Raw genomic sequence first — 27,835 nt, forward strand, 5'->3', positions numbered from 1 at the left:
CAGTCTTCACATTCAAGATGATTTTTAGGGCTGCACTACACCAGTATTCCAATATATTGTGTGTATATATAAAACTACAGATAAAACTACAGCTTCTCATTTTTGGAGAATATATACATAGACGTTCCAGATGTATTTTATCACACTTTATTCAGCACGTTAAAGACTTATCAGAGTCTCTTAAATGATGGCGGGACTGTGAAACTCAAATCCAAAGTATTGTTTGAATATCATTCATATTTTTGTAGTTTTGGAGAGCATGTAGAGAAAAATGGTGGACAATAGAGATACCTACCTGTGAAGAATATTGAGAGCAAGTGCTTTGAAATTATGTCCACAACTGTCTGGAATGGAGAGATATGATTTTCACTTTTCCCAGCTAAAAAGAAACTGCTTTTGTGCATTTTCTACATATTTTCCCCAAATTTTGCTTGACATATTTGGTATCTTTAGGATCTCGACAAGGATTTTAAACAAAGTTGTGTGGGTTTAAACAATGTTTGGTTGAACAGGATGAGTTTGTAATGGCTGACCCATTCGAGTGGGGTTTAAGAGGTTAAAGAGAACAAGCTGGGTTTCCGTTTCATGCCTCTGCAGACCTCTAATGGCTGTCTAAAGCTCTCCATCTGCACAGCAGTGAAGGCTATCACTTCCTTTGTTGTAAAATAAATCAAGCAGTGTTTTATTTGATATGTCAATACAGTCTCCACCCCCTCCATCTCCATCTCTGCTTTTCTTGTGTCTTGTGTCTACTGAGCGAGCAGCAGAGAATGAGGTGCTCCCCCTGAAGGCAATAGCTGGTCACTGCCATAATGTCGTGTGTGTTATTATACTGTATGTTTAATGGAAATCTGAAGTTACATCATTTACCTTCCTTCCCCTCCTCCCCGTTATATGTTACATGAGAAGGATGAGCTGCTCATCAGGTGTTACATCCTCCCACCACCATGAACAGCTTGTTTGAAATGCTGTCATAAGTCCTCTGGGTTATCATGCATGCAGCATGAGCATCCGGCCCACTGCGGCCAATTATAGAGGAAATACACTGTCAATGCATGATGATGTCACTCTGTGATTAAGTAACATGATAAGAAGGAGGAGTAGGGGGAAGAGGAGAATATGGCTGATGACGATGGTGATTATAAGCATGGCGGGAACAACGATGAATGATGTAATATCATGAATAAAATGACACAAAATATCACAAAATTACATAAGATGCTGCTCTTTTGATTATATTGGTTAAAAGGCAGTCTATAAATAAACTGGCGTGTAAAACCAAAGAACTTGGTCAACCTATGCAGGAGGAATTGAAACGGTTGTCCTTCAAAGCTCGTCGCTGCTTCAGTCAGCTCTTGACAAAGGAGCCGGAGCAGATGCTCTGGCTTGGCAGGTAAAAAAAAGCACTTGTCTTGTAAACAACAGAGCGTTGGGCCTCTTCCAGGAACCTTGGTGTTTTACGAAATTGTCAATGATCATAGACTGCTGGAAGCGTACCTGCTGGCAAACGTAGCCTTGTGGCACTTGAGGGTTTTCCGTTCCTTATGGTCAAATGGTCTCCATGTTACATTTTAGCTTATTCTATTAATGTATTCAGAAGGGAAACATAGTGGCTGTTATATGGATCAAATAAGTGACATTTCAATAAGCTCTTATCATTGAGCCTCATATTGACTGCAGCTCTTCACCATAAAATCTATTTTATTGCTGCTTTGACTCATTACAAGATTGATTCCTTAATGCACCAGGTGAATATGTGTCCACACAGGGCAGAGAATGATTAAGTTCTATTTTCCCCATGTACTTTATTTAAATACAGTTTTGACAAACCTCATTTAGCTGAATACCTATTAACTTGTATTTTAGAATTCAATTTAGCTGTTCTTTTGAAACCGAACAGCACAGTGGAGTCAGTTCAAGGTTGTTTTTTTCATTTCTGCTGCCTACAAAGCACACTGTTGGAAAATTACATACACGGTTCTGACTGCTTTATTTTTTGATTTGTAATGGCAAGTTTCCCTTAAAAGATGCTGTAATTCATATTTTTATATTCACAATGGATTGAATGACTGTACAATGAAAGAGGTCGCTCTACGGTGGTTTTTAGCGTCTCTCCCCTCAACATTATCGGTTAACTCTCACTGGTCTCACCTGTGTTGTTTCCAGACACAGGCTGATGTTTTTACCAAATAAAAACGCTGTACACTACCTGTCTAGTACCAAATAGCAGAAGGACAAAGTTAGCAACTAGCTGAACATATATAGTGGAGCATTTAGCAGTTATAGAGCTTGATATTTCCCTTATAGGAGATAACTGATGGAGCAAAACAGAGCTACGTGCAACTGCTTGCTAACATGTGGGCCATATCAACTTCATGAGGTGATAATATGTCAATATCGTGACGTTTGAACTTACGATATTATGATTTAAAACAAAAGTACCTGTGACAAATTGCTGAAATACCCGCTTATACATAAGTTTTCTTCCTTTTCTTATTATGCATAATGGTAGCATTTCTTTCAGGACTGAAACATATTTACTTGTTCGCACTCTGCAGAATAGTAGAAAAAGGTTTTAGTAAGAGTCTAAGAAATGGTTACATTACAAAGACCACAGCAAACAGAAGAAGAAACAAATCAAAATAGGGGGAAATTTCAACTTGTTTTAGCTCTCTGCAAAGGCTGGAAAGAAGACTGTAGAAACACATAGATGAAGTGTGTGTGATATCATCCATAGATGTCTCATATTTTGAAGTCTCAGTACAGAAGGTGTACTGCTTACCTCCATCTTTGTCAGTTACTGGAGCCAGAAAATCCTCAGCCTGGGTGAAGTAAGTTGAAGTAGAGCAGCAACCTGAAGGCTGATAGGTTGACAGGCTGATTCACCTGCCAATGAAACAAATATCACATATTTAACCAACTGCAAACCTTTTTAAGATCCAACATGTCTTTAATAGAAAAGATAATCCTCAAAATTGCAATTGCAATAGCAAGAAAAGGTGTGACTGGTTACGAGTACTGACAACTGTAAACAACTTTAAGAATGAGTGAAATAAACTTTTCAGACCTAAACTTCTTAATCAGAAAAAGTGGCTGACTTTGTATAAGTTGATAAGTTGTGGAGTTTAAAGCACCGTCTAGCAGCCATCTGTATTTAACTGTAGTGTGATGTAGCTTGTTAACATTCTTGCAGCTGTTCGGGATTCAGTGTCTTGTTCAAGAACGATTCGGTGGGGTGGACACTTTCCAGAACAGAGACTTGAGTCTGGTTCTCTGTTTTTCTAGGAGACAAGACTCTGTTTACCCACTGGGCCACTCTGCCACTCCACAGTGTTTTGCCATTCTTGCAACTTGAGAAGTGTCAAGAAAGAACAGATTTCTTTTCATACTCTGGCCTTCCTCACTTTTAGGTGACAGCTGCTGACTTGGCACATGGGCATCATGCTCTTAAGCACAATCTTAGCTACGACAGCAGCGCTGACGTTGCACAGACACAGAGGACACCCGCTGGATCTTTGTGGCTCTTTGTGATTGGCAAAAAGATATCAAGTGGAAGGACCAAAGCTAAAGCAATTTTCAGGAGCTGAAGGGAGTATATTGAGGTCAAGTGAACTTCATTTTTTCCCACATTCACTTTACATGAAGTCTGGTCTCTAACACATTCATTATGTCTGAACAGTGGCCCTATAACAGCTTGTGGCACAGTCCTGAATACTGATTTCCTGAGGTCTCATGATGTATTCATGCAGTAGTTATGTTACATGTGACAGCGATGGGGTAGTCTCAGTAGGGGGGTAATGTCAAAATAAAAACCCTCATTCCATTTTTGGACTAAAATGTGAAAAATGCATGAAGAGTTATATCTTTTGAATTTTAAAAAAAACTTACCATGTACCTGCCCTTTACCTTAGCTTTAATGTCAGCAATGCCACTGTGATAAAACAGACAATCTGAGAATCAAAACAAATGTGTTCAAAATGCTCATCAGTAGACATCTCGATAAAGTCACAGAGGAAAACAACCTTCCAGCTTTCAAAAAGAAATCAAAAACCCAATAATTGCTCATATTCGGAGCAGTGGGAGCTTATTTTCACAAGTGTTCAGCTATCCTTGAAGAGCCCTGAAGAGCCCTCACACCACACCCAAACACACTCAGAGCCAGAGTGACAGAAAGAAAGCGAAAGGTAAAAATGTGCTCGGATGCATGATTTTATGGACCCCGCTTTAATGTCTGGCTGCGATTCTGCAAAAGGCATCTCACTCTCTGGGTTTATTGACCGGGTCCTTTCTGCCTCAGCTGCAATGACCATCAGATCAGCCATCCTTTGCTTCACAGTTTATGAACTTCAAAGCCAAGCGGCCAGAAGTGAGCAGATGATGGACTGCAGGGACATTAAAGAGAGATAGCAAAAGAGCCAAGGCTCTGCTCCTAGCTGTTTAATTTCAAATGAGGGGAATGACAAGGCATCCTGTGAGTGGAAAGTATGGGTGGGCTGAGAGGTAGTAAATAAATCAGGACAACAGCATACTGATGCACAAGGCCCTGTGATGCTTTGTAAGTAGTAAGTAGGAGTTTCTGATCAATACGTACATTTACAGGGAAGCAGTAAAAAGAAGAGCTTGTTTGCTTTCTTTGATGAGTTGGAGCAGCAGAAGAGGCGAGTTTTTTAGTGGTCAAAAAAAGAATCTGTGAATTCTAGTCAGAAAATGAGATGAAAGGTGACATTTTATAGATATTTCCAAGCAAGAAACATGCCTTGTACACAGACTTTACCTGTCCAGATTAAAGGAATAGTTAGACATTTTTACCTTTTTGCCGAGACTTAGATGAGAAGATCGATCCCACTCTCAAGTCTTAGCATAATGACTGGAAACAGGGGGAAACAGCTAGCCTGTCCATCTTCTCATCTCACTCTCAGCAAGAAAGCGAATAAGCTAACTATTCCTTCAAAGCCAGAAAATGAAAAGTCTTCTACCTCTGTTTATCTTTGTTATGCCTGGCGTGGGCATATAGTATAATGGCTGTTTGTTCTACCGCATGGACTGCACTAATGATTTCCATTAGTTTCCATCTTAATTTATTATATCCAAAGATTAAATTCTGTGTTAGTGTTCAAGCGGCAACAAAAGCAAAGCAAACTTTTAAACCTGTCCAATTTCTTACAATTAGAGTAAAGTGCTTTCATAAAACATGATGCATGGGAGACATTGAAAATCCCATCGCCCCTGAACCTCTTCGACAATAAAACTGGGCAACTCAGGGGAGGAAGACTGGAGGACGGCTTTATAAATATAACGAACGCACACTTCAAACATTCAGAGTGAGGCACCTGACCACCAAAGACCTGAATGAGTAATTGTTTTCCCTTTATTTTAGTCTGAATAAACTGACTTTGTCTTAAGATCTTGATTACTAATTTCAGCCAGACAATTGGACTTGGGGCCTGTTGCACACATCTGTATGAGGCCTGTAACAGTTTGTGTCTGTGCAATGAATTTAATGAGTCTAGTCTTTGTGGAGAAAGATGACCTTCTAAAATGACAATGCCAGATAAAAAGACTTCTCTGTCTCTGCGCAAACAAAATAACAGCAAATGTCGTCCCCGAGGTCCAGTCGCTGATGATAGGTTTGATGTGCAGCTCTCTGATTCTGTCTGGGTCTGATTTAAGGTGATATTTTCCACACATCTACAATATGTATGCCCACACACACACACACACACACACACACACACCTCGATTCACCCGATGACACCAAGCGCACACAGAAACAAACAACCACCCAAGCGCACAGATTGGCTCGCATAAAAAAACAGATTGCAGAGGAGTTTTCTATTGTCAGCAATTCACTCCCTGCTCTGAAAAAGCGGAAAATCTACATCACGCATGAAATGAAGTGACGCAAAGGAGCAAAAGGTCCTCTCACACTCCTCTTCACAATGCTTGTGTTTGCAGTGCTCATCAACATTAGGATGTAATCTGCATAGTCATGTTGCACTTTGATACAAAGACTGACTGTGCTATTAAAAGCCTTTGTCACTGAATGTTTCATGTCCACCAGAAATATGTCCAGGTCAGTTATCCAATCATAACATTAACTAAAACTAATAGTTGACCATTAACCCCTACCCCAAATCATGATAGTCCAATCATAGCTTAGCAAAGACAGTCAAGCTTTGGATTTCTAAGCATGTTGAAGCGATGAGCTGTAGTAAGAGCAACACTCTGTATATAAAGAGTTTTTTAATACTAATAGCTCACCTTGTAGAGCGCGTACCATGTAGGCTGAGTCCTTACAGCAGCAGGCTGGGTTCGAGTCTGGCCAGGCCCTTTGTTGTATGACATCCCTTCTGTCTCTCTTGACAGTCACTGTCAAATAAAGCAGAAAAAATAACATTCATGACTAGCACATCCACTGTGTAGTATTTTGTGACAGCGTCCTTGATGCTAATGTTAGCAGAGATGCCATTATATTAGTCTTCAGCCTAAAAGCCTTCTCTTTCAAACATACTGGTTGAAAATACAAACAGTGAAGCATGAACCTAACCTTTGCCTTGCTTGTCCGTGTATGTAAGCTAAGCAGCCAAACAGGGTTATGTTTGAATAAAATAACAGTCTGACATTTATCCTTATCATACGTATAACACTTGGACTAACTGGCTCTAAATTTCAACACAAGAACAATGGTGTTTCTTAATTTCCATGTCTTCTACATGGAACATCAAATGGTGAGGACACCCACTCCTTAACTGGGACATATAATGTCAGTTTTAGCCTCAGTTCTTTTGCACAATATCATGTATGTAGCCATCAAGCGCATCAGACCTTTACAGGGGTTCTGATTATTGAAAAATTATATCCATAAACTGCTAAAATGTCCTTGTTTCTACAGAACCTACTCATGCACTGAGTTTATGAAAAAGAAAACTAACCAAATGGTTAACTTGTCATGTAAACTGTATGGAACAATGGACTGGATCTGCAGGGTGTTTCATGGGTTGAGGTTTCCACCCACGCAGCTCCAGGTTCCCACACTTCCTGAGGGCAACAACACACAACAACAAAACACCCAGCCTTACCGCAGACCTGTAGTTCTTCTTCCCAGGTGATGATTTCAACCGTGTGACCGCTCTCCTCACCCACTCTTTTCTAACAACACAAGTGGCCGATCACACTTAGCTTAATTCTCCGAGAACTGTTTTCCTTTCCACAGGTTTCAGTCCGCCCACACTGTCCACTCACAAATTACTTTTGATTTGCTCATTTCACATCTGGCCCTGCAATATCGGCCTTACAATTGGATTGTGCAGCCAAAATGGCTCTGTGGGTTGTCCACCGGAACGGGTCCCAAAACATCACAATGAGGAACACAGGTAGGTATTGATTGAGACGAGTACAGCCCTTCGATTGCAAGGCAGGTCTAGCTTTAAGCACATAAGTAATGATTCAAGATTAAGGCAGAGACTCTCCACTGCTGAAACATTGAGGATCTTTTTGATTTCACAGGCTTTACTTACAGGCTGTCATTGATTTCAATGAAGCTTGTTAATTTACATGAAGTTATGTGCATGTTTAATTTGCTGTGTTTTCCTGTTCCTTACTCTTTCTCGTTCCTCTGCAGGAATTATCCATCCAATTATGGCAACAAATAAAATCTGGATTACATATTGCACTTTGGGGAACGGCCTGAAGTTAGGCGAGGGTAGCCAAACTAGCATGCTAGCATGTTTACTGCCGTTCACTAATGGCTCTGCAAGCTATTATTAAGATGTTATCTTCATCTTAACATCTGTTTCCATCTGTCATGTGACCCTCTCCGTGTAGGTCATAGCAGTCTTTTGAGTGTACCCTGACAAAGATGAGAGGATTACACAGAGCTGCACTCCATTTTGTCTTTAGCTACCAAGATGCAACAATTTGTTCCTTCTGCTACTCCACCATTTCTTCCTCTTTTTTTTTTTTACAACCTTATTTCGGCTGCTGTAAATGAATCCAATTTTCGAGACCTTGAAGTGACTCAGTGTGTCTGTGAACTTGGGGAGCCCAAGATGAAAAGCGTGTCTTTGATGCATCTTGTTAGATGTCCTTCCCTTTACAATACCCTATATTTAGGCGCCGTAATTGCTACACTTGTGGCATAGATAACCTTTGCAGTTGAGGATTAAAACATGTAAGGTCATACATGAAACAATATTATTAATGCTGCACCACCTGAACTGTATTATGCTGCTGAGTGGTAGGAAAAAGCCACACAGGTAGGGTCACTCAAGTGTACAGACAAACTCTATAAAACATCTTCCCTTTGGGCAGAATCACTCTCCCCTCTGTGTGTGATTCATCCCTCAGGGAGCAATCACTCCTCAGTACCTTCAATACCTTTCTAGACAGTCGTTTTCCTCTGCCTATCAACGTCAGACACTACACTTCTCTTGGTTTCGCTTAGTTTTGATTTGCCTTGTTGCTTTGATTTGACAGCAATTCACTGCTCTCAGAATCAGACACTCGTCCACCGCCCACATGCATTCATCATGCAAAATAATGATTTCCTATTTCAGCTGAAATTTACTGCCCAAGCAGAGTATCTAGCCATGCTGAGGATGTGTAACTGTGTTGAAAATATATGTTTGGTTTTCTAGGGGCAGGTCAGTGTAATTTAAAACGGCTATAATCAATATTTTTATATTAACTATTGATGAAATGACTGTGTAATATGAAAGGGGTAGTGACAACTCCCACTGCAGTTCCCCCCAGTCTCTATGGAGTATGTTCGCATTTTTTAGCTTTTTAGTTTTTTGGTTTTACGGTCAACTTTACAGTTGTGGTTAAGTCTCCCCTCTCTTATCAACCCTTACCCTGGAAAAAAAGCTCTGATAAAAACCGCTGTAAGCTAGCTGAACAGGAGCAGACAGACACAATTAGCAACTAGCTAGCTAGCGAACAGTTTGCATAGCATTTAGCAGCTAAAGAGCGAGATATTTCTCCTTTAATAAAGATATTAAAATGAGCTAAAAGGAGAGTAAATGTTGGACTTACATTCTCCAGGTGGCCATAAATACGACGCCAAATGAAGTTTAATGTCGCTCCGTGTATGTTTGGTGTGTAAAATGGCGACTAACACGTTAGAGATGTCACCTTTATTCTGTGATAACGTCTGTGTTGCGTTTACGGTTTGTTCTACTGCCCCCAAGTGGCCAAAATGAAAACTGCAAGCCACGAGTAAAGTACTTTTCTAAACCACAGTTACAAAGTGCATCACAGGTGCAGATACAAATATATTACTATAAAATACATTTTAAGAATTATTTGTGGCACTAACTAAACTGTCCTGATAGTTTATTTGATAGTATTGGAGCTAAAACAGTAAAAGCACGATCCTCATTTGTCCTACGTCTGATCTGAAGAGTCCTGCTGCAGAATATGGATCAGAAAAGATCAGAAATATATAACAGAGAGATATAACAAACCATGAAGGGCTTTAAAAATAATCAAAGGACTCAATTAAAGTAAACTGAAGTGTAAAAGGAATAGGGAGCCAAAGTCATACAGCCAGGACGAGAGATATCTTACCTAAAAGCCAAATAATGTAGGCTGAGGCTCATGTCACGTCTTCAAATACTTCATTTACACCAGCTTGTGACAACTCCATGTACTCTAGCTGTATGCTCATTCTTGCATCATCAAGGGTCCAAATCTAGCATTGTGTTAGTTGTTTTTCACATCCTCCCTCTCTCTCATCTTTGCTGTCGCTCTCTCCCATGTGCTCTTCAGCAAACCAGAAATACTTAAAAACAACAACAATGCCTCGCTGAGCCAACGGAGGACTGACATCAGAGTGTTTTAGGTACCTGACAGCTCCCTAATGATTTCTTTTGGCTTTCCTATATTCCACTGTCTGCTAGCAAGTAATTATGGCCCAAACTCAGCACAGATCAGTCTTTCAGTGGGAACACAATCGTCTGTTTGTGTGTAGGTGTGTGTCAAAATTACACTTTAGATTAATCTCAGTTGTGTGCATGCTCACACATTAAATGGGCAGAGATGAAAATACACACCAACCAAAGAAAAACAGCGAGAGAAGCTAAAAAAAAGGATGCCATTGACTATATTGTTGTTGAATTTTGGTCAGACAAAGATCCATATTTGTGATTTTTATTATTTTTTCTGACAGCAAGAGACACTTGATAAAAAATATATGAATTCCTAAAAAAACCTCTTTTGTGTTCTGTCACATGCACAATTTTACCACCCTGCGACTGAGTTTATTCACCTCAATTAGATGTCCTAGAACCGCGACCTGTGAGCTACCTCAGACCGCACCATCCTATCTAATCAGCTGCTCTGTTGCCTATAAACCAATGCTTTATTGCCTCTCAGGGTGATTCCAGTGCATATTGATGCACCCACAGCTGTGCTTAAATTAAACCTGTGTGCCATTGATGACCTGTTGAGCCTCGATATTAAATGCAGAGATGCAGAGAAGAGTAAACCTGCACACTCCCCTTTTACTTAGAGCTGTGTCCGATATTTATGAGTTACATTACAATATTAGCATTGGACTATGTGAGACAATGAGAAATGGGGCTCTATTGTTTTTTATGTTGTCGGTGGTTTATCTCATGGGGATCACCGACTTCACTCACTGTTTCATTTCCAGCTAGATAAAGGTTCAAATCTCAAATCAAAAACTAGACACAGCAGGAGATGCGATACAAATAATGTATAGTGTAATGTGTAGAGATGGTCCTGTATTCCTGTTGCAATTATCACAAAATGCCTTTAAAAAACATTTAGAAAATACCTCATACATGCAAAAGGGCTCTCAAACCTCGTAAAGAAGCATGCTTTGGCATTTGCCTGGCATGTTCTGATTTCAGTGGGTAGTTTGAAAATGTTTTTTGAGTGTGAAAGCCGTAATCGATTCAGGCGTGAAAAAGGTATTTGAAAAAGACACATTTATTAAGCAACTTAGACCTACTCACAGCAAAGTGGTGGAGTAACCTTTAAGAGCAGCTCTGAAATGACCACATGATTAATTACATGTATGCTCAGAGCGGAAACAGCCAATAAGACTCAAGGATTTACCTCACATCTGCCCCACTGGTCATAGATTTAGACTATAAAAGCCTATCAGGATTTGAAATTTAGAAAATAAGTTTTTATTCGTGTAAAAATCTCCAATACCAATTAACACATGAAATAAAGGGCAACATATATCATATATGATGATAAATAAATAGCAGATTACCTATAACCTTACCTTATATTTTGTGCATTCATTCCTCGGCATGTCTCTGTCTCTGTACTGCAGCCATTTAAGACCCCTAAAAGCTGCTCTTAACCAACTTAAAGAGACCTCTGGAGCTCTCAAGTCAGAAGAAATGTGCTAAATAGCTTTTATTAAGTCTGCGAGTCGGAGTAAAAGTGAGGGATTTTTACTTTTAGTAGTTTAATAGATATGGGCCCTGAAGCAAAACTCAATGCCGGTCGAGTGTGTGCCATGTTCACCCAGGTGTGGAGGACTCCTGCACAGAAGAGCACCTGTCAATCATGTGTCCGTCAGATTTAGGCTGATGTTAGTCTGCACTCTCTGACCCAACCAAAGAAAATACATGCGTCTTTGGCAGAGCACAATAAGAAAAGCTACATTTGTAGATGAATTATAGCACTATCAAAACAATATCACTGACCCAAAACAAAACTTTTATTCAGGCCTTCTACAACTGCTAAAAACATACAAACCTATTCCAACCTTTCTTGCTCCCGTGTTGCCTCATAGCCGGCCCTGATGTTCCCTCGAGCCGCCCTCACACAGTCCTGTCACTCAAAGGCCGGTGGCTTCATCTCTGTCGAGCTTTCCCACAATCCCGTTACGCTCTATCCCTACTCACACTTTTAGCCCCCGTCTGACTGAGCCTGGACCATGTACACCGCAACCTTCCCCTGCTCCTTTTTCACCTTTATCTCCTCTGTCTCTTCTCCAAATTCCACTCCCCCATTATTTGCGCTTTTTCCTTTCTTTTCTCTATCACTCCTCCTGCGAACACCTCATTATCCCTTATCTGCTTTTCTTATTCTCTCGCCCATCTCTCACTGCCTCTTCCCCCCGTAATCTCCCTCTTTTTGCTGCCTCCCTGCATCTCCTTGTGCCATTTTCTAACCTCCATCTTTTTTATTTTACTGACTTCAATCAAACCTTGCATTGTGCCCTTATCAGGTGTGCTAATATCAAACACTGAGAAGATGTTGTGTGAAATGAATTGACTAACAGGAGAGTGCATGAGGCGCATTAGTCCATTGTTTTTGATGAGTACTTACTGCATGCAATGAGGCTATTGGATCAGAAATGATATTATAATGTGACATCGAAATAGGTCGACGATTGCGAGCAGAGTGCGTTTGCGGATAAGGGCACTAGATAGCGAGGGCTTGGGAGCAAGTGCTTTGCAGGGCAGTTTCTTCATTAATGTGGACTGTATTCATCTTCACCAATAGGTGCAAATTGCTTTTGTGGAATCAAGCCTGAATCTCATGAGCCACCACTTATAAGCTTTCTAGTCGTTTATATGGGGCACTCCAGCTGGTGCCAGTTCTCCATCAAAATCACTGTTAGTAGATAAAAAAAAGTTGTCGTGTTGTGTGTTGTTAAGCTTCTGTATGCTATAACTGGGATTTTGAGACAGAAGCTGAAGCCAGGACTGCCTTAGGGCTGCAACAAATTATTATTTTGATTAACAATTAATTGTTCAGTCTATGAAATGTCAAACGCCCAAGGTGACATCTTTAAACAGCTTTATTCTGTCCGAAACAGACCCCGAAGATATTTAATTTACAATGATATAAAGCAGAGAAGACCAACATGCAATCAAACAGTAAAGCAGATGATAATGTCTCTGCAGGGGATACACAGTAAAACAGAGACGCCACATAAAAAGGACGTTCTAAATCACCAGTGCAACACTACATAAATGTGGGTCACGTTGAATTGCAGTTAGCAGCTTTGTCAACTATAAAACTGGTCTAAGAATCAGCACTTTGACACGTGGGTTTTTGTCTTTGATAAATTAAGTGGACTTTATTTCCCTTCTTTGCATGAAGAAAATAAAATCCTTCGACAATGTTTTCAGACCTTTTAATCTCTGATTTTTGCTTTTTTTCTTGCTGTTTTTCTCACCTCAACACAAATCCTTCGGTAACATTTCACCCTTATGCTCGGCTCCTGCAGCCTCTCTGTATGTAACGACATACACACAGCCAACGTGTACATTTAGCAGCTGTAGATGTGAACTCAGTCAAAATCACTTTCCCTTTCTAACCTGTTTAGTTTCATAATGAGCCATTACATGGCTTCCATTAAAGGATGAAAGCTCGGTGCTCTTTGGTTAAAACCAGCCTGCAGCTCCTGGCTGAACACAGTAGATTTAGCTTCTCCTGAGCTACATTTTGTTCCTTTATTAACAACAGGCTTAGGTCAGACACTTAGTCGGCCCTGGAAACATCCTAAAAGACGCCATTCAGCCCAGATGAATGGCAAGACTGTTGTCAATAGCGTCCAAGTATTCCCATCTCTGTGTGCCATTAATGCCGAGCAGGGATTACTAGAGCTGCATTGCCCTCTGCAGGCAATGAGAAATGTCTGCACGGGATAAAGTTCAGGCAACACAGCAGCAGCAGCAGTGATTCTTTGTATCCTCCCTATAGGCTCAACCTACTGCTGTGTAACCCCCTCCAGCGCACAAGCACACTAAATTACCTATTACCTGTTCTATCCCATTGTAAAGACAGATGCACTTGTTCATTATTTGCTCTGTATCTAACCTTCAGGGTTTCACGACAGGTTGAGCTCTGTTGACACACAGCGCACCGCGGGCATTTAAAAAAAAAAAACTTGTTACACTTAACGTAATAGAGATCTTCTACTGATTATTGTAGATAACACACACACAAACACACACACAAAGGAGAACAGAGCTGGTAACCCACTATGCTTAGACTCAAGATCAAAGGCACAGGAGTTGTAAAAGCGCTGACTTATCATCATAATGTGTCCTAATACTGCTCTCTCCTTCAGATGTGGATTATTTGTCTTCTTCACTGTCTTTTTTTAATGGCACAGGAAGAGCAGGAGCTTCCTGCAGTGACCAGCTGCCTGCAGCGAGCATTGTTTGTTGCATTTTAAGAGATACAGTGTGCTGTATGATAAATGATAAGATGGAAATATGGAACTAGTATCAGAACAGCTTCTGGAATATTTTTGAATAGATGCCAGTGAGATATATGGGTCCAGGTTCGACTAAATGTTGACGTTTGCAGGTGTCGTTTTGGCATATAGATATTCAACTCTGGTGTCTCATCAATATTAAAATGTTTGAGGGGATTTCTAGGCTGTGTTTAATGCACATTTCTCCAAAAACTGTACATTTTAAGCATTATTAAAAGGATCAGAACGTCCACATATTGAGTGGATTTCATGGCCACAGGCTTGATCTTTGCATGCAGTCAGCGTCCATCAACCCACATTTGTCCTTGAGAGAGGCACTGGATGCCTTTCTGGTTATTTATTATAAGCTGCTTCATATATAGGAGATTTACTCCTGCTCATTCAAGGTGTGATAGGGAGCATAGAGAAGCCAGCTTTGCGGGAGCTCTGCTGATATATTTTATGTAAAATCTTAATTTGAAAAGTAATGTAATGTAGTACAAAATGACAATGTTTCCCCATGAAATACAGCACCAAATGAAAATTCTCAAATAAAGTTTGAGCACTTAAAAATTGTACTTATGTGTGGTCTGAAGCTGGAGGTGCAGAGTGGAGTGCAAGATAGAAGGAGTAAAAGAGAGGGAAAGAATACAACCAATGCATGATAGTGTCTGCTGCTGGAGCCGCGGAGGTTGTATGTAGGTGTTGTGGGACAAGAAAACATCCGTGTGATTTTCATCTGCTGCCAACTTGCCTGGAGGACTAAAAACTTGAGAGTGAGGACGAGAGTTGGAGGTATAAGACATCTTGCTGGTCAAAAATCGATCTCATTGCAGAGGAAGAGAGTCTGTGCACTGTGTTCTGATACACTGAATGACTACACTGATGTATTATTGAGATATATATGAAGTGGTGATATAAAGATATACGTAGATTCATTACTGAATAAAACATTTAAGACGAGCTACAGTACAGTTCATGTGAAATATCTGATACTTTCAGGATAAGGAACCATTAAGGACCCTCTGTTAGTTGACCTGCATGACTTCTGTTCTGTTCTACTCAGGTCATTTTTAGCACCCACAGATCATTAGTGCCTATGTGTTCCCCAATACTGCAAAGAAAACAGTAGTGGTAGCCTATTACGAATTTATCAAAGACATAGATTTTTCTTAGGCGGCCTCACTCCCCTCCAGCTCTACTTGAAAGGATACAGAGGTGAAAAACAGACCACGCTCTCAAGAAAATGTTCGGAAAATGCTCCAGTGAAGTTGGCTACATTATAAGATAAGAGAAGACCCATAAGGGATAAGTGGCTGTAACCTGATTTTCTAATTTTCCTTCTGGTTCAGTCACCTGTGTCTTGATGATGTGATTTGCTTCCTCTAGCAAAACAAAGAGAATAGGCTTTGACTTATAGATGATTTCTAGACTTATTTATATTTTTCGACATGACCTTTGTTTCTTAAAGAAAGCAAAGTTTTATTCTATCTGAACTACCTGAGGCTGAAGTTAAGGCATCATTTTAAGTTGCTATAATGTTGTGTATTCTCCCCTTCTACGTTTATTGTCTGGCCTGACAGATAGACATAATTCCCCTCAGTGTGTTCAGGGTTCACAGCTTAAGTTCTGTTCTGGTCCTGCTACAAATCCTTTTTCTACAGATGCATCATTTTGTCTTAGTTTTGACATTTTGCGAGTTTAAATGTTACTCAAACAGGAGTAAAAAGTACATTCCTCTGGGACTACTTTCAGCTGCGGATTAATTCATGTGATTTCTCTTAAAAATATCCAGCTAATAATGTGGTAATTGCCTTTAAATCAAAAGAATTGTTTGGATATGATTGCGTTGCTGATTTCCAGACTCAGTACCGGAGTAAATGCCTCCTCCAGCGTACAGTACATGCAGCATATCAGTCAATGAGCAGCGAACGATTCCCTCACCACTAGCAGCAGCAGCATTACCTGGTGTTATTAACACAGAGAGGGGAGCACCAGAGGGTTATTTGTGGCCAAATCCAACATGCTATGTGCAACATTTTCAGATGAATGGTGGCCCTACTGGCAGCAGCACAACTGACCAAAAAGATTTCATCTCAGCTCATAGCCCTTTTTCTGCTCGCTGTTGCCAAGTGATTTAACACAGTAGTGATTCAACCTATTCCCTGCTCGTGAAAGCTTTAATGTTTGCTGTTTTAAACGCTCAGTGCCTGCTGCTGTAGGTCATTCCTGGGAAAAATGCTCTGGCAGGCGCACAGGAAGTGATGCTTTTTATATTTCCAGCAGCAGCAGTTTTATTTGGGATAAACAGAAGAATAAAAACAATGATGCCATACACATTTTGTTTGAGAGGAGATCCCTCGGTTCCTGTTGTTTCATCTGTAAAGTGATTCAATTCACCTGACCTCTCATTTCAAACACATACCACTCGCACTCTTATTCCTATTCTCTGTGATGTGCTATAATGATTAAACTGCAGTACACACTAAGAGGAGATTTAGTAGAATAATATACGTATTTACTTTACCCTCAAAGGTGAAACATCTTTTTCCACAACCAGTTTACAGCGTGTACAACACAATACAGAAAACCTGGAGTCGCAGAGCTAAACTAAAAAAGTAAACACCCAGCAATCTTTGAACAATCCAGAAGGTCGTTTTGAAGATCTGGTATTCCCAGACTCCTTCTAACTCTTCTAATCTGACTTTTCAAACCATCTGGACATAAAAAATATTGTGTGTTGCATGAAAAGAAAATATTTTTAACACATTTCCCATGTTGCGACTGTTGTTCCTGATCCAGGTAGCCAGAAATGACATATGTGTAAAACACAAGCAATGTATTCATCTGTTATTTAGATAGAAACATCAATACATATCAGTATAACTTATAATAAAGGGGTTAAAAACCTTTTTAGTATTGCAACACACACCATATTTTTTCATCTACTTTAGGTGGTTGAAGGGAGTGTTTGAAGATTCTGGAAACAAATTCAGAACAGCAGTAAGTTTTTTTTAAAAACATCTTCTGGGTATTTATTTTTTGGGGAGTGTGATCTGCGCAGAGCTCTGTGACTGGACTGTAATGGTGAAACATGACAGGCACCAAACTGGGGCAACAGTAAACTCAACAACTTACCGTTCAGGCAGCTTTACGACAACCAGCTCTTGTTGTGTGTACTTTAAATGTACAGTCAGGGTCACAGATGACCACATGAACTGAAGATATATAATATTATACAATATAGATCTGCATTTCATTTATTCTGTTTCTGTATGTTGTAATGTTGTATTGCTACTTCTGTCTGCTCTATACATCTATATGGTTCACGTCCTTTTCATACTCACCATACAAACCATTCAGGGAGCCCTTTTCAAGCATCTGCCTTTTTTAAGTTATTTTCCTTCAATATGTCACCCATCTAAATATGCCGCAGAGTCTGTGCAAAGTGAGCTTTAAAAGAGAACAACACGGTTTCCTTAAGGCCCAAAGAATAAACTTGATGTCAAATTGACACATTTCCGACGGCAGCTACAATGGAGTTTGATAGCAGAACATTTCTTTATACGATCAAACTCTGCACCTACATTTGCACAACAATATAGAAGACATCCACCGTAGAAGAGGAGGAGATACCAATTTCTCCACTGACAAAATCCTCAACAGACTAAAATGCAATGCAGCCTCTTTTCATAATCCCCCAGCTCTCGCAAGTTGGGGTGTTTTTGTAATTTTAACAATTGTATAGGCCACATAATGGCGACACTCACTTTTCCTTGACATAAAAACTTCCTTTCTCCTTACTTAAAACCTGCTGTCTGCAGACTCTCGGGGGTTTGCTGAAAGGCATTCTGGGTTATCTTAGAAAATCAGTAACTAAAACAAATGTAGACAAGATGATTTTTTTGGGGGGGGGAAAGGAAGTAAATTACAACACTTCATCACAAACCTGCTCCTGGAAAAAGGCCGGACGTGAACAGATTGATCTCTGAGAGTGTAAGCATAATGAGGAGGGGATTGATGGTTGAAAGCATCTGCTTAAGGGCACCAGTGCATCTGCCGTCCCCGCCCTGCAGGACACAGCATCGCTGCACTGATTTCATGACATCACTCACTTAAATGAAGCCTGTCTGTGTGTCGACAACAGGGAGAACAGTAATGAGACAGCGCATTATTGCAATGTTCTGGTTGCCAGTGACATGGCCTGTAGAAGCTGCTAACAGATGTTTGACAACGTCTAAATGAGGATACGGAACTGCAAACTATTTTTAGGGGGAAGCAGATTGCTGAAGCTCATTTCCAAATTGTCACGTACTTTATACATTTAAGGAAAAGTTGCATTTTGCTCTTTTTACTCCTAATAAAATCCTGGGAGATCTTTCTCCCCCTGCTGTCTCAGAATAAAGAACAGAGAAGACGAGGCCAGCCCACTCTCATCAGCACTGTGTAAACGTGTAATTACTTCGTCAACAAGGGATTTCAATCGCCTTAAAGAACTGATATAGTTTTACATTTTGTTATGCATCATTTCAGAGGTGTCACATTTTGTCCTCAGCTCATTTTAGCATGAAGCTTTGGTTGTTTTTATTCTACAGCCTGATTCCACAGTGAAAAATGTTTTTGCCCTCGAGCAGTTTAATTTGTATAAGTGAGAGATTACTACTGCACTGTGTGATCAGAAACAAAAGAGATGTGTGTGTGTTTTATTCGAAACCATGGGCCAGACAACGTGACTGTGATGTTGATGATTTTTTAGCAAAAATATGATTTGACTGCAAAACCACACACCAAAGTCACTGACTTATCAAACACACACAAACAAACAAGTTTATCCAACTTTTCGATATTGTTTTGATCTCTTTCATTTGATTTTAGTCTTTACAGTAACCGTGTAAGAGCCAGAAATACTGAATTAACATCAGCAGTGACAGACAGACACAGGTGTAGGCGAAGCAGGTGCTGAGTGATGAACCAACTGAAGTTCATGTTGAGCCAAAAATAAAACACACAGGGGCGACAAAGGCGATGTTCCTGATCGAGCGGCAGCTGCTCACAAACACAAACTTGAGTCCAATCAATCAGGAATATATTTAAAACATCTTTAATTGTGCTGTTATAAAATTCAAACTGGGTAGAAAAAATATGTTTTTCAAACATCTAGCTCATTAACAAGAGAGTGAGTGTTGTACTATAGATTTGAAATATAATATTTTGCAGTTTTAAAGTGATATTTCTGCGTACTTTTGCTACACATATTCTCATGTGTTGTGACCCAGTATTGGCCGTTCCAGGTGTCTGTGTAGTGATACGTTCTCCTCCCTCATCGTCCCACTGCAAACTCTTCCAACGCACACAAACTTAACTGGGGCAATGGAGTTATCCAAGTTGTTTCTTTTTTGTTTTTTTAGATTTGTGTTTATGCTTTTTTTGAGATGTAATTTTAGCTATTTTCAGCTGTTTTCAAAAGTGAAAATGGGTGCAGAAGATGGGAGTCAGAAAAGCTGGAACAACAACAGCGCTGGCTCGCACCTCGGGGGCCACCTGAGAGGCAGCAAGTCGGAGGCTGATTCCTGCCTCCAGAGAAATATCACTTTAAACACACAGTACACAGTGTAAACAGCAGAATGCGTAAAAAATCTGTAGCCCTGTAGACAAATAAAGACAAATATATTTCCATATGTTTACATTTTTAACAATAAATAAAAAGACAAGATTCTTTATGATGCTGCTGGCAAGAGACACAAAATGTTCCATTTTACAGATTCAACAAATAAGTCTTTTTCTTTTCATGGACATTAAAACTTGAAGTGAAATGTCAAGACATTCGTTACTAAAACTGACCAATTAACAATCATGATGTAGTGTAACACTCTTCCATGTACAGTACAGCGTAGTGTAGCAAATTACACCAGTTTCACCTGCGAGGACAATTTCCTTGACCTCCACTCCTTAGTGTCGTAAAAAAGGGAAACGTTTCCGACTTTAAAAAGATCAAATTCAAAGCACTCAGCTGTGAAAAAGCCACTTAAGATCTAAATCAAGGTACATCTGCAATATCACATACACCTTTGTTTACACTACAGAACCAAAGGTGCAGAAATAAACGAATAAAATATGATGGTTTTTAATGGCGACGTGTATACAAATCCATTATTCAGTAACAGACATGAACATAGATAAGGTTATAGCGGACATATTTACATTCTTTGTCAATTAAAAGCATTTCAGTCGGACACATGGGGTCCATACTGTCTAACACTGATATTAACAATAAAAAATAAAGTTTCAGTCTACGGTTGCGTTGAGTTCAGCACCAAACGTGCTTTTAACGAGTGAAGACAGAACCTGACGTGAAATCGTTTCACGCAAGGTTTGATGTTTCACACTGAATCGTGTCAGTTTGTGAAACCAAACAACAGCTTCTGAGCAGGACTTCATTTCCCATGCTGCTCCTGTGTTTCGTGTCGCACTTCAGCGCTCAGCGGCTCCCACGTCGGGAGGCGTCCGTCTGCAGTGTCTCTGTGTTTGGTTGTCTACACACCGCTCGCTTGAGACACAAAGCAAAAAAAGGGGGGAGAGCCGTGACTGGAGGACCTCAATCAGTAAAAGGAGGTTAAAAAATGATGTCATGAGCATCGCCGTTAGGCCGAGGCCTGTTCGCAAGAGGTGGGAGAGGCTTCTTGTAAAATTCTGTGGAGGGGGTGGGGGAAAAAAACGGTTAGACTACGTTAGTAAACTACATCCATCGAGTCCTGAAATAAAAACACTGTCAATTCGAACTCTATTGAGAAGAACACAAGCAAAAAGAGAAAAGGCTTTAGCCGTGGCAGTTGATGCAGAGGTAGATGGGATATGAAGACTGGGGAGAGAAAATGTGGATGAATACACAGACATGCCTTTGAGTTGATTAAGATGTCTGCCACCATGAAGGACCCACACACATTCAAGCATATGCCTGGTGAGATGCAGGAAGAGAGAGATAGTGATGTGGGTCTGGGATGCTAATTAAAAGTCAACACACATCTTAAGGCAGACAGAGTTCAGTGTTTCCTCTGCAACACCACACTGAGTTATTTACCACTGCTGCTGCGAAACAAACAAACCCACCAGACTTTCTCCTCTGAAAAACTAATGTAGTGCTGCTATTTACAAGAAGTATTTTTATTTTTTATGCACAGAGGAAACACTGGCTCAGTGCCATGACAGATAGTCAAAAGGTTAATCCACACAAAGACCGGGTTAGTGAGAAAGTGAATGGTTTTATAAGAAAAAGGAAGCAATGCATGAAATTAAACAGTGAGGGATGAAGAGTGACCGGACTTCACAGGTATCTTTACCAGAATGTCTCGAGTCCCCGAGTGGCTCTAGTTTTGGCAGCCTAGAAACTTTGGGTGTAGCCCATCCCACTAAAAGAAAATAAAGGAACACGGATCAGGACAAATGTGGAAAATCCTACAAAAAAAGGAAGAAAGTCAGAAGTGATGCTCAGGCTCCATCTTTGTACCAGGAGTAGAATCTGGTTTATCGGACTCCTTTATAGATCAGAGGTTGCTCAGACGGATTAACAACAATGACAATGCATCTAACAGTCTATAGCAAGACAGCGATCGCTTCGCTTCATCACAGAAGTATCAGAAGTCATGATCCAGCACTTAATCCCTGTCCTACAACTTCATCACCCGTTGTCAAAGCGCTCTATTGATGTTTTTGATATGGAGGATACTCGTGCCGAGCTGAGCCAAGAGCGACTGTGACACAGGGCAAGTGTTTTTCCACAGCTCTGATACGACCAGTAAACAGTTCAATTGGACTGATATTTTAAACTACGACGCTACACAAGCAGCTCATGATGATGCGCAGACTGACCTGGAGGAGGTGGAGGGGTGGGGCTCTCTGCTGGCCCGTCCTCGGTCCTCAGCGGGTCCACCCTGTGCTTCCTCTTCAGGTGCAGCTTCCTCGTCTTCTTTTTGTCTGGATCGCCTGTTGTAGCTGAAAGAACAGAGACATTTAAAAAAGGCATGTGACAGAAAAACATTTTCTTAAATAAGCCTGCCGTCAGTGAGCAAAGTCATGTAATTATCTCCTTAAAGCTTAATTATCTTTTCAGATATTCAGTTCTCCGAGCTGAGTGAAGAAGAGGAGGATACATATCAGACAGTTGCTTCATTTGACTTATCTCTTTCAAATTCTGAAATATCTCAAACAAATATTTGTTGCCGTCTCTAACGTTTCTTTAATCGTTTGCTTTCAAAGTGAAAACAGATTTAATATCTTGGTTTCTATTTATCTACACGCTCAGACCCCCCCCCCATATGGTCCAAAAGAGCTGCGAGGAAAGACTCTTCAAAAAAGGTGCCTGCTGCCCTCACATCTACACAGATAATCAGTTTCATCTGTCATTTCTACATGACTTCTAAATAAATATCCTGGCAGAGAGAACATTTTATAAAACTGTTTGCCAAGTGATTGAAATCATGCGGCGTTATCTCATCAACCAGGCACACATTCACAGCTATTCCCGCCATGAAACTGTGTACAGCGATAAAATAAACTGGACATGTTTGAGATGGTTTCAAAGATCTATCACTCACTTGAACTGGCATTTTCCGACGTTTGTCTTGTGTCGTCTGGCTCTTCGTCGTTGTCTTCCTCATACTCCTCTTCCTCTTGATCAACATCCGTCTTTGGGCTGTTGGTCCTGGCCTCCTGCAACCTCTTCCTCTCCCTTTCTTTATCCTCGTTCTGAAAGGAACATGAAAGCCAATCTTTCCTGAGCCCTTTGAAATAAACAATAACTTCAGCTTCTGAACAATCTCAAACGCGGTCACACACCTCAGAGATGGCGTTGCTGATTGGTTGGAAGGGGCTGGGCATGTTTTCATCATCCGGCTCCTCTTCCTGGATCTGCCGGCCCTCTCGTTCTGCCTCTTCCCGCTCCTGTCGCTCTCTGCGGAGACAACAAGATGTTTTCAGTATAATGTTACATTTAGAAAAACTGATCTGAGGTCAGATTTAAGTACAGTGTGCATTTCTACCATTCAGTGGTCTTTTTTTGTTACTTTGCGCAGAAAGGGAGATTGCACACTTCTTGGTATTTTGACATTTCCATTAATCTCTTATTTCATTTACCATGCCACTCTGGACAGTGGCTACAAGGATTTGCAGTTCAAGTTTGATTGTTGAAACTAATTTCTTAAATTTGATTCCACAGATGTTGATTGTTGATATTTTTTACTGTCACCTCTCTTCTCGTATCCGCCGGACTCTTTCCGCCCTCTCCTTCTTGTCCTGGTCCTCCAGAGCGCGCTGCTCGGCCGTGTCCTTCTGCACGCGCTCAGTAATGGCCTCGTAGTCTTTGGCAATGTTGTTGAGGAGCCACTTCAGGCCCTTCTTGATGGACTTGTCGACCTTTTTGCCATAGCCTAGAACTGCAGAGCATGGCTCCTGGGGGAGGAAAACACATTGGAGACATAAGACCTCACTAGCACCTCTCAGTGTTTAAAGACAAACTTTGTTTTCACAAGTGGTTTTGCAAGATACTTTGGAATAAAGCAGCCACCACACTTCATGCTATCTTAAGCTGCCCTGTGCTTAAGAGTGAGAATGAAAAGTTTAAAAAAAACAAAAACATGTCTATGTCTATATATGGGTGAAACCACAGTTAAACCACATGTCCTTAATGTCATTCAACTGCCGTTCTACAACAGGTGCACAAACACTTACGATCTGACAGAGACACTTGTTCTCGTTAACGAGCTTCTCTAACGACAGGTTCTCAATGATGTCTGCTTCAGCCAGCGCTCCCTCCTGGTCTTGTTTGTTGGCGAGCCTGAAAGCAGAGAGGAATAAAGAGATTGCTGATGTGAAAAAAAAGCTAAATAAATACAGAAAGACTTTGCAACTTATGGAAATCTTATGGAAATGTGACTCAGCCCTGATTGTGGATTGTTGATGAGAACACTCTCTGCAAACCTGGAAAAATACTTTAAACTCTCCTGCATGAACTGTGCTTTGTGTCCTGATTACTGATTGAGCAGATGCCTTCAGGAATCAATCTGCGGTGCACGTATTCTGCAACAAATTGGACCAAGGCCGGGCAATTTCTCCATCATCTCCTCATCTTTTACACCTCACCCTCTGTGCTTTCACAAGTATGTTTTTACCCACATTTTGAATATACAACTTTACAATTCTTTTGCCTTTGTCCAGTGTAATTCCCTGGGATGATGATGGAGCACTCACACTAGCACAGGTTTCCCTGCGATGCGCGGGTGCTGGAGGACCTCGGCCATGGTGTCCCGTGTCTCCTGGATCCTCTGGACATCGCTGGAGTCCACCACAAACACCACACCGTGCGACTCTGAGTAGTAGTTCTTCCAGATGCCCCGGATTCTCTTCCCGCCACCCAGATCAAAGATAGTCACCTCGAACTTGCCCTGCTTCAGGTCAACCTTGGAGAAACCCACTGTAGGAGCCACATCCAGGGGATTGTCTGAAACAAATTAGCAAACAGAAATCATGTTAGAGGCAACACATGCTGTAAGCTCATTGAAACCTTTTAACACAACTTCTGCAGCACAACTTACTTTGCTTCAAAATTTTAAAAATGTATCAGCAGTGATGAAATATAAAAGCAGCGAGGCATTAGCGGCAAGCAGTTTGATGTAAAATATACATAATACATACTAAACAGAAGAGGAAATGAGGCAGTTTATTCAGAGTAAACAAGTCAAAGAACACAGTTAACAAAGTCAACTTTTCTATTATTTACGAAGACTTTTTTAAAACCAGAAAAATGTGCAAAACACTAAATATACTTTATTAACATTTATAACAGTCCTAACCTCCTTGGATTCCTCGTACTGTGGCTGTCTTCCCTGCATTATCCAGTCCCACCATAACCAGAGTCACCTTCCTGTTGGGTAAGAAAGGGAAAAGATGAATACACATGAACATAGACGTCACTATAATAAGTCGGGGTCCAGGAGAAGAACCACATGATGCCGTCTGTTGTGCCCTGAATCCAAATGTGCAGTCTCCAAGCTACATTAGCTGGCATTAGCTCTTATGACGCATTTGGGGGCACAGATAAGCCAATTAATAATCTGAATGCCCAACACAATCAGAGATGTGCACAGTGGAGTGAGTCAGCAATAGTCACGTGGTCAGCTCACACAAATAAAACAGGACAAAGATACAGTAGATTTGCTCAAGGCAATATTAGTACTGATTATTCTTGTAATATTTGGCCAGTGTTGTAATAGGCAAATTTACTTTTCTGTGTTCTGTTCCCCTAGAAACATTTCACTGTATACTTATTTCAGTGCATTTATCCCGAGACTTACAAAAATGCATATTGGCATGAGTTAATGTGAAATTTCCCTAAAAGCAGATGATGACACTCCCTGCAGTATGCATGCATGCTCACACCTGGACAGTAAACTGGGAGGATTTTCCCCACAAAGTTGCTCAATAGTCCAGAAATCTTACTAATGCAAAGGTACCATCTTAGTGGGAATGTTAATAAAGAAGTGTAACAAACTTTTCTGAAAGCAATGCAACATTTGCATCAGAATTTGCAACACTTTTGCCTCAACAGGAAGCATAATCGCAGTCTGACTACATTTAGCTCCAACCAGCCTTTTTAGTTTAACACATAATTGCTCTCACAATAATATCGGAGAATCTATAACCACTTTTTGAATGGACCTTTCAAAGATAAAGACATAGCAGGACATTTTCAGTAGATGCTCATGCTGTAATCACAACAGCAATCTTGCAAATCTTTAGGCTTACATTTTGGCTCCTGGCATTAAATGCTGTCTAGAAGGAAAAACATTAAATATAAAACAAAGGAAGGAACTGAATCCTTTGAGTAAACTCACACCGAAAAGGACGAACCTGTACGAACCTAAGAAGATATGGACATAAAGCTAAATCGTAGACATAAACACAACCCGTCTTTGTCTCCTGGACGCATACTTAACTTTGACACTTGCGCCGAAAAGACATCAACCGCACTATCCATCTAACCGTCCTCTGGAGCCAATTGGCCTTCATCAGGGAAGCGGCTTGATGTAAACCTCCAAAAAAGGTGAGACACTGTCCGCCCGCTCGACACTAACCCATAACCCTTTGTCCGTGCTGCTACAAACCCCTCACAGCCACAGGCCAAAAGGAGGAGACCCACTGAACAGACCTGGCTGCAGGATTAGGTGGGGATTTCTGACTAAGTCCACAGGATCAGATGCCTCACAGGTACCACGTGGCTTAAGCACTGTTTTAGATGCTCTTTATGCAGTCGCATAGGGCCACTCTGCTAAAAAACACTGAGAATAATAACTGCAGGCTCAAGGCATGTTCATAAAAAGGTATTATTTTCATTATTTACCAAATATGTTTATGATTTATATGATTTAATTTTTTGCTCTAGCCTATAAAATGTCCGATAAGAAAGGCAAATGTATTTTTATAGTCCTGTCAACAAGGCAATTCAAAGTACTTCAGCCATAAGCCATATATATATATATATATATACACACACACACATAAATATATATATAATAGATATATAATAGAAATAAAGTCCATCACAATTTTACTAAAACCCAAAGAGGCGTATTCAAACGATTAAAGACATTTGATTAACAATTAAAACACAAAAAAGCAGCAACTCCTCATAGCGAAGAAGCTGGATTGATTCTTTTAGATCATCAAATGAGTTACCAATTGTCTTTCTGTCAATCAACTTAATGATTAATCAACTAATCATTTCAGCTCTAATATCTGTAATAAGCCCCCATTATCTACCATCTAGCGAATCATTCACTTCAGATTCTAATTAAACACAGGCAGCATTTCATACAAAACAAAGGGGTCTTCATCATTACAAGACAACATGTTTGCAGGGTACATCAGGTGCAACAAAGTGCTTTCTTTATTTTACTTATTTGGCTGTGATAATATAAGAAAGTTAAAATACAAGCAGAATGGAAATTCATCATGTCCACTTTATTACTTTTCTAGGTCATAATCCACCGAACCTGTGGGTTAGAGTTTGTAGCTATTTTATTCTGTTGAAAAGTGGATCATAATAAACTGCTTAGTCCCAATGGAAAAGGGAGACTGAAAACATCAAATCAGTCGTTAAACAGTGACTACAAACTGGGCTCAAACCACTGAAACAAACTGATTTGAGCTGAGTGACGAGGGCAGGAGGAGGACAGACTTTGGCATCATAATATCACCTAACTTACCTTGCAGGCTCTCGCCAGCGTTTCAGCCAGTTGCAGCAATTCGCCATCAGGCTAAACATCGCAGTCCGAGTCCAGATGACTGCAATCAAGTGGTCATCTAGCCAGAAGCGTCACACCACTATCCAGCCCTGTTTAAACAGCTGATCAACTCTTCACCTATATTAGCTACATAGCGAGCTAACTCATGATAGCATCAACGTTAGCAGCTTTTTAAAGTGATCGGTGTGACCAGCGCAGATGAATCCAGTGTCTGTCACCATGTGTTATCGATACACGTTATTCTAGATAACATCGATTTACAGAACTACAAAATCCGTGTCCCGTTACCTAAGGTTGGCTAAAGCTAATGTAGCTAGCGATAACGGTATCTTATTAGCTCGTT

The 27,835-nt window shown here is 40.5% G+C and overlaps 1 protein-coding gene across 2 annotated transcripts; it reads right to left on the reverse strand.

Moving 5' to 3' along the window:
* Nucleotides 1-19,282: 19,282 nt before the first annotated feature.
* Nucleotides 19,283-27,577, reverse strand: arl13b (ADP-ribosylation factor-like 13b). Of its 2 annotated transcripts, none has more exons than XM_070930695.1 (10): nucleotides 27,454-27,577; nucleotides 25,042-25,112; nucleotides 24,440-24,689; nucleotides 23,921-24,026; nucleotides 23,439-23,641; nucleotides 23,030-23,144; nucleotides 22,793-22,939; nucleotides 22,064-22,214; nucleotides 21,535-21,603; nucleotides 19,283-20,887 (listed from the first exon to the last, which is right to left on the reverse strand). In XM_070930695.1, exons 1-10 carry the CDS (start codon nucleotides 27,510-27,512, stop codon nucleotides 20,811-20,813), a joined length of 1,248 nt encoding a protein of 415 aa, XP_070786796.1. In that variant the 5' UTR covers nucleotides 27,513-27,577; the 3' UTR covers nucleotides 19,283-20,810. The 2 variants fall into 2 exon arrangements, with proteins under 2 accessions (XP_070786796.1, XP_070786797.1); XM_070930696.1 differs by having other exon boundaries at nucleotides 22,064-22,186; nucleotides 22,789-22,939.
* Between the last annotated feature and the right edge of the window lie 258 nt (nucleotides 27,578-27,835).

This window comes from Enoplosus armatus, chromosome 24 (genome assembly GCF_043641665.1).
Source record: "Enoplosus armatus isolate fEnoArm2 chromosome 24, fEnoArm2.hap1, whole genome shotgun sequence".
In the NCBI taxonomy this organism is placed as follows: Eukaryota; Metazoa; Chordata; class Actinopteri; order Centrarchiformes; family Enoplosidae; genus Enoplosus; species Enoplosus armatus.